At 36.3% G+C, this 7,538-nt stretch overlaps 1 protein-coding gene across 1 annotated transcript; it reads right to left on the reverse strand.

Moving 5' to 3' along the window:
* Positions 1-317: 317 nt before the first annotated feature.
* On the reverse strand, positions 318-1,397 carry LOC123688652. The gene has a single exon (XM_045627257.1). It carries the CDS (start codon positions 1,395-1,397, stop codon positions 318-320), a length of 1,080 nt encoding a protein of 359 aa, XP_045483213.1.
* Between the last annotated feature and the right edge of the window lie 6,141 nt (positions 1,398-7,538).

The following is a 7,538-nucleotide window of genomic DNA, read 5'->3' on the forward strand; positions in this document are numbered from 1 at the left end:
GCAGGATTTGGAAGCATTTGGGAAAGAGGCTCCTTCATCCTCAGCTAGTTGAGACAAAGTTCTAAGAGCAAGAAAAGGAGCAGGCGCAACTCCGTAGGTGACAGTGTTTAATCGATATGCGCCGATAGGCTCTGACGGAGAAAACCTCCAAAGAATTCTTTGGTAATCACGATGTGAGGGCTGAATCAAGATTTGACGATACATCTGTTTTATATCGGCAGTGAAAACGAAAGTGTGGACACGAAAATTCAACATAATTACAAAAATATCCTTCTGTAATTTAGGACCAATCAAGAGAGCATCATTCAAGGACAATTTTATTTACCTGGAAGGTGAGCTGATGCGTCGAACACTACTCGTAACTTAGTCGACGCACTATCAGGCTTGATGATACAATGATGAGGGATATAGAAATTATTTTCAGTTTCGACATCGGTGATCACTGACGACATATGATTACTACTCAAATAATCTTTCATAAAATGACAATACTCCTGGTAAACTTCTGGAGTTCTTATAAGTCTACGTTCGAGCGACAGAAAACGACGCAGAGCTAAAGAATATGTATCCCCAAAACAAACGCATTTGCCACTTTCGAATGGCAATGCAACCGTGTATCGTCCCGAAGCATCTCTCGAATGACCTTCAACAAAGAGTTGTTCACAACGTTGATCCTCTGGTGAAGAGGATGTTGTTGTTGGCACCTCTTCGAGTTCCCAGAACCTCTTTAATGTGGAATTCAAAGAAGAATCACTTAAAGACAAATGAAATGAATTCATTGAGCGACTAGGAGACTGAATTTGTCCCATGAAAACCCAACCGAAAACAGTTTCTAGGGCTGTAGGTTCCGAACCGTTGCCTTTGATTCGACCGTCTTTGAGTACAAGTGGGAAAATATCTGCACCAAGAAGAATGTCCACAGAATGTGGAGTAGAAAATTCAGAATCTGCTAATTTTTTGTTGGAGATGCATTTCCAATTGGAAAATTGGACTAAAGAGGTCGGCATTTGTGTACAAATTTTTGGGAGAACTACAGCGTCAAAGGTGAAACATGGATTGATCTGACCTGTAGGGCGAATAGAGCAGACAGTGCTACCAGAAGCAGTAGATGAACTTTCCCCTATGCCAGTAATTGAAAGTGCAGTCTTTGAAATTTGCAATCCTAACTTATTAACACAAGATTGGGATATGATATTAATTTGAGAACCGGCGTCTAATAAAACTCGAACTTTCTGAAAGTTACCCCAAGCGTCTTGGATGTCTACTTGAGCAGTAGCCAATAAAACTGTGGAGTTGGCAGGCAAAAGATTCACTGAGTTGGAATGCGAAAAATAAGAGGTTTGACTCTGCGATTGGCATGATTCGTTCTGAGGTACATCGTCTGATGGACTGCGCATGTGCAATAAAGAATGATGTTTTTTATTACAGGTTCGACATGTTGATTTCGAGGAACAGTTATTCAATTGATGCCCAGAATGAAGGCAATTGATGCACCAATTCTTATCTTTGACAATTTTGAAACGATCTGAGGCAGTTTTTCCCAAAAACGAAGGACAGTTGTAAATATTATGAGATGACTTGCAATAATTACAGCTAATGCCTTTTTTATCTGAATTATTTTTCGACTGAACTAAAAGAGCGGAATTTCGTTTACTTGAAGTATTATTGAATTTTGAAGTTCGAGAATCAGAAAACTGTTGAGATTTTGAAGGAACAGAAAGAGCCACTGATTCTAGAGCTACACATTGATTAGTTAAGAAAGTTTGCAAATTGATAAATGAAGAAATGTCTGTTGATCATTCCTGTAATTCGAATCGTTTAATGGTGGCTGTGTCTAATTTTTGAATGAGCAGATGAAATAAAACAAAGTCCCACTGATCAGTAGGCAGACCTAAGTTTTTCAACACAGCTAAATTTTCCGAAAATACCTCCAGAATCCGTCTAAGTCCGGATGCCGACTCACTGTGAAGTTTTGAAATATTATAAATTTCATTCCAACATGTATTAGCTAAGAGGCGTCTATTTTGATATCTATCAGTTAGAGTTTGAAAGGCGTTTTCATAATTTTGAGCGGTCAAAGGAAAACCTTTGAGCAAATTAAGAGCTTAAGAAGAAAGTGAACTTAATAGATATTGAAATTTTTCGATTTGACTCAGATTAGAATTCTCGTGAACTAAGCTTTTGAATAAGTCATAAAACGTTGGCCATTCCTTATAATTACCATCAAAAATAGGTAAAACGATTTTAGGAAGTTTAACACTTGGCGATTTTGATATACGATTGGTCTCAGGTATAACGACAGGAAACAAATTCACGTAGATCGTTTTGATTGTGAAATAATTATCGGTAAACGCAGCTTTAACTGATTTTTCGGCGTTGTAATCTGGTTCGTCTGAATTTGCTAAAAGTACTATGATAGCACTGTGCAGAGTTTGAAATTCGCTGTGAATTTCTTCCAGATTTTCGTATCTTAAACGAAATCGTACGTGAAGACTTTGATCAGTTACCGCAGCCTGAGCTAAAACCAAAATTTCCTCGATGTCATCAATGAGAATTTAACGTCGTGCTTTATTCTGTTTCACTTTAGAATTCATTGTGAGTGGAATGAGCTGTTCTACGATTCAAAGTATACTGCAGTTATAATGTTAGGTCGAAAGTTTATTTTGAAAAGTTTTTCAAATTGAACGAAAATGAAAATATCAATAACAAAGTATGGACACTATAGATCGATAAATGTTCAAACAAGAACAATGTATCATCTTTCATCTTTTTCGTAAACAAACATTGGTCCTCCCTACTCTGGCTAAATCATAATATTTTAAAACATTCCTTAACTTTTCATACCATATGTTTGCAGCTTGCTTCAAACCATATATCCCCCTCTCAAGCCTGCAAACATATTTTTCTTTACCTGCCACTGCATATCCTTTGGGTTGCTGCATGTAGATTTCTTCCTGCAAATCTCCATTTAGGAATGCTGATTTTGCATCAAAGTGTTTGATGATTAAATTCTTCTTTCCTGCTACAGTCAGTAAAACTTTTAATGTTGTCTGTCGAACAACTGGTGCAAATACTTCATCGTAGTCTGTGCCAAATTTTTGAGAGAAACCACGAGCTACAAGTCTTGCTCTGTAGCGTTTGACTTCACCTCTCGAATTTCTTTTGGTTTTATATATCCATTTGCAGCTATGTTTGCACCCTTTGGGGCCTCAACGATGGTCCATATATTGTTATGTTTCAGAGAACTTAACTCTTCATCCATAGCCTTTATCCATTCTTCTTTATCAGGTCTGTCAAGTGCTTCTTTTCTTGTATCATCTTCTATTTCTGCAGCCAAACTTGTTGCATCAAGATAGCGACCTGGAGGTACACCCCGATTCTTTCTTGTTGATCTTCTGCACTCTGGCTCTACTTGAAGTTGCTTCTGCGCAGATTCATCACTTGAACTTCTCCGTTGTCGATTGCTTGACATCTTCTTGTGGAAAATCAATTTCGACTATACTATTATCAATTTCCTCACTGGTGTTATCATATTTATCAAGAAATACTACATCTCTACTGATTTTTATTTTTTCTGTTTTCTTATTCAAAAGTTTGTAGGCTTTCGACTGTTCTGAATACCCTAAAAAGATGTATTTTTCAGCTTTTACGTCCAGTTTTCGGCATAATTCGTCTGGAATATGGGCATAAACCTCGCAGCCAAAAATGTGGAAATAACTTACGTCTGGTTTCCTTGAATTCCAAATTTCATATAGCGTTTTTTCACGAGTTCTTGTGGGCAATCTATTTTGCAAAAAATTTGCTGTATTTACTGCCTCTGCCCAAAATTTTCTTTTCAACTTTGCGTCTTATAACATGATTCTTGCCATTTCGATCAAATATCTATTCTTTCTTTCAGCAACGCCGTTTTGTTGTGGTGAATAGGGAGCTGTGTATTGAATTTTTGTTCCTTGACTCTTTAAGTAATTAATTAGATCTGAATTTACGTATTCCCGTCCTCGATCTGACCTGATGCATTTTGGAACTTTTTTATGCTGTGTTTTCATTTCTTTGATGAAATCTTTTATATACTTTCCAGCCTCGCTTTTTTGTTTTAAAAAATATACAAATGCAAATCTCGAATAGTCATCAATAATAGTCATCACATACCTTTTTCCAGCAGGTGATTCTGTCTGCATGGGTCCACAAACATCCGTGTGTATAAGATCGAGTATAGCTCGAGTCTTCTTTTCACTTGCTTTGGGAAATGGTTTTCTTGCCATCTTTCCTTCCAGGCAGTGTCCACAAATGCTTTCTAATCCACAGTCCCGAATTTTCAATCCTGAAACAAGATCCTTTTTGACTAAATCTTTTATTGCCTTGGTATCCCTGTGACCGAAACGCCTGTGCCAGATGTGGTAGCAGTTTTCACTATGCTTCTCTGAGTCCATGACTGCTTTAGCTCGTTCAGTTATTGTGTTCACCCTGTAGAGATCCTCCTGTCTATTACCTGTATATGCCTTTGCTAAGATTCTTTCATCCTTCATGATGTTGCATACATTTTCCTTAAAATCTACTTTATAGCCATTTATAGCAAGCTTCTTCACTGATAATAGACTAGATTTGAGAGATGGTGCATACAGAACGTCTTTCAAAAATATTTCACTCTCCTGGTCATCGACACAGCATTTAATGAGTATTGATCCTTTACCTTCCATCTTACAAATTTTATCTTCTTCTGCCAACTGCATACATCCTTTCTGCGTCTCATCTAGATAGTGGAACAATTCTTTCGAACCGGTCATGTGACTTGTGGCACCTGAGTCTACATACCATCCGTTTGTTGATTTTACAGAATCTTCACAATACTTGCTTAAAAGTAATTCTTCCGTTGCTATACTGGCCTGTTCTTTTTCTTTGTTCTCTTTATTCTTCTGATTATTCTTCCATTTCTTGTAGCCAAAACATTATTTCTTCTGGTGACCTGGCTTCTTGCAGAAAAACATGTTATATCCTTTGTTTTGTGATAATTCTTTTCTTTAGACTGCACTGTTTTTAGAACTGCCTCACTGTTCCCTGATGTGTTTTCTTTTCTTCGACTGTATTCATCAATAACTCGGCTTTTTACAGCATCAAGTGTAAAATTTTCATTTTTCTGATCTCCTAGAGAAGTGATAAGCGAGTTATAGGATTCCGGCAAACTGGTGAAAAGTAACGTAGCTTTAAACTTGTCTTTCAATTCTTCTCCTGATGCATTAAGTTTGTTGAAAAGGGTAAGTACCTGTATGATGTGATCCTCAACGTTATCCCCTTCTTGCAGACGAAGATTGAACAGCTTTCTGTACAAATATATAATTCCTGCATATGTTGATTTCTGATGGTAATCCTTGAGTTTGTCCCAATAGTCCTTTGCAGTTTTACAATCCTGTATGTGTAAAAACTGACTGTCCTCGATCAGAAGACCTATTGATGATCTTGCTAAATCATCCTTGTCTTGCCATGCCTGCTCCTTATCTTTTTCAGTATTATTAAATATGGGTTTCTCTTTACTTACAACTTCCCAGACTTTTTCCCTTATGAGAAGTAGTTCCATTTTTTTACTCCATATTCCGTAATTATCCGTATTTAACTTCTGTATAGAGGAACGATACATGTCACCCATGTTTTCTGCTTTAACTGGTGCACTTTGAAACTGCTTGATAACTGTTTTTCACTCAAAACTGTTCATTCACTCACGAAAAACAGTCACAGAGAGCCCATAACCTTTTGGGTTAATTAAATGTTTATTTGGTTTAATAAGTTTATTGAGTAAACACAGTGAATGTAGTAATAATATTATTTCGCAAATGAACAATGAAATAAATACGTAATTGTAACAACATGAATTATACGGAGACTTTCACCGGTCGATGGCTTGGGACGAACTAACTATACCAGCTGACCGCGTCCTGGACCTCTTCATCGCGTCGTGGCGGGAATAGCGGAGACATCGCGCCAAATGTTCCACCATAGAATATATTTGTTGCATCCCAACAGGCCAACTGTTCTGCGGCTCCACCAAAATGATCCAAGGGAGGATTTGGTCTCGATGTCGGTACCAGGAAAATTATCAACGATGAGGAATCGTTCAGCGACTCTTTCATAAGAAGGATCCAAAATAGAGTTTGATCTCGTGGTAATTTCTTGATTTGATGTGAATATGGCGAAACTCCAATGGTAAGGCCTTTTCTTGAAAAGCCCGTTATTATTCTTCGTTCTACCACAGATAATAAAGAGGAATCAGTATATGACAAAAATTTGGTTTAAATTCATGAGGTCTGTCCGGAAAAAAAAATACACAAAAATTTTCGAGGGTAAAAAAAAATGTTGGGAGAAATAATTACAAAAAAAAGTATGAGTGTCAATGATTGGAATTAATAATTTTGAAAAAAAAATTCACCTAATTCAATTTTGAAAAAAAAAATGACAAGAAAATTCAATCAATATTGAATCAATCAAGAAAGATAAATTGAACATTTGTAGTATTCCACCTGACCACAAACAGGAATTGAGATTTCCTAGCTAGTGTAGAGAAAAAAAAATGTTGACGGTCAAAAAAATTAAGAAAACAAATGAAAAAACTTATTCATAAGAATATTGAAAAATAAATGAAAGAATAAACTAATATATTAATCTGAATAGTATCAAAGATAATTCAACAAATTTGATAATACTTGCCGACAAGATAAATTATTCAGGAAACTATTTCGGAAGCCAGGAAATGTCAACACCTCTGCCTATGCTCACTCGAGTACGGTAGAAAATCTAATTCTTCTAAAAATGGCTACCCTTTCACCTCTCTCATCTGGAAAAACGAAAATGTCAGCGCATTTAATGAAATCGATCGATTTTGATCGATTCGCAAGCCGGTTGCCGAAGCATAAAAATGGCAGTAGCGTATCCTTCTCGAAGATGGGAGGCATTGATCGTTACTCTGGTTGAACTCAATTTTCGTGATGGAACACTCTCTGCAGACGTTATAGCCACAACCCTATACTTCTGGCTATAGATCAACCATTTCAATCTGCAAATGATTAAAAAAAAATATTCATGCGAACTTATCCGAGAGAACAATATTTCAAGATAAAAAAAATTTCGTAAGTTACTTACATTTTGAATGAGAGATTGAAAAATTGGAAAACTTCTTCAAGAAAATAAATTTAGAATTACCAATTCAATCAACAATTTTAATTCCCAATATACAACAATAGTTATAAGTTAGATAAGGGGTGTGGGAAAATTGATAAGTGTTATAATGTCACTCTTCTTTATTTCATTTAGTCGACGTTTCGATCCCGATGGGGACCTTCTTCAGGACTCTACAATAGCAATAGAAAACAGTCAAAATTAGGCAATCACAAAACATATAAAAATAGTACATACCGAAATACAGAGTTGTAGAGATCTTATTTGAACACAAATCAATAGCTCTCAAGAAAGCAACTAACAAGAACATCAACAACTTCAGCGAAAAAAAAAGATCTGATACTTCGTTAGTAAAGGAGTAGAAATCAATTATA

The sequence above is a fragment of the Harmonia axyridis genome, chromosome 1 (assembly GCF_914767665.1).
Source record: "Harmonia axyridis chromosome 1, icHarAxyr1.1, whole genome shotgun sequence".
NCBI lineage: Eukaryota > Metazoa > Arthropoda > Insecta > Coleoptera > Coccinellidae > Harmonia > Harmonia axyridis.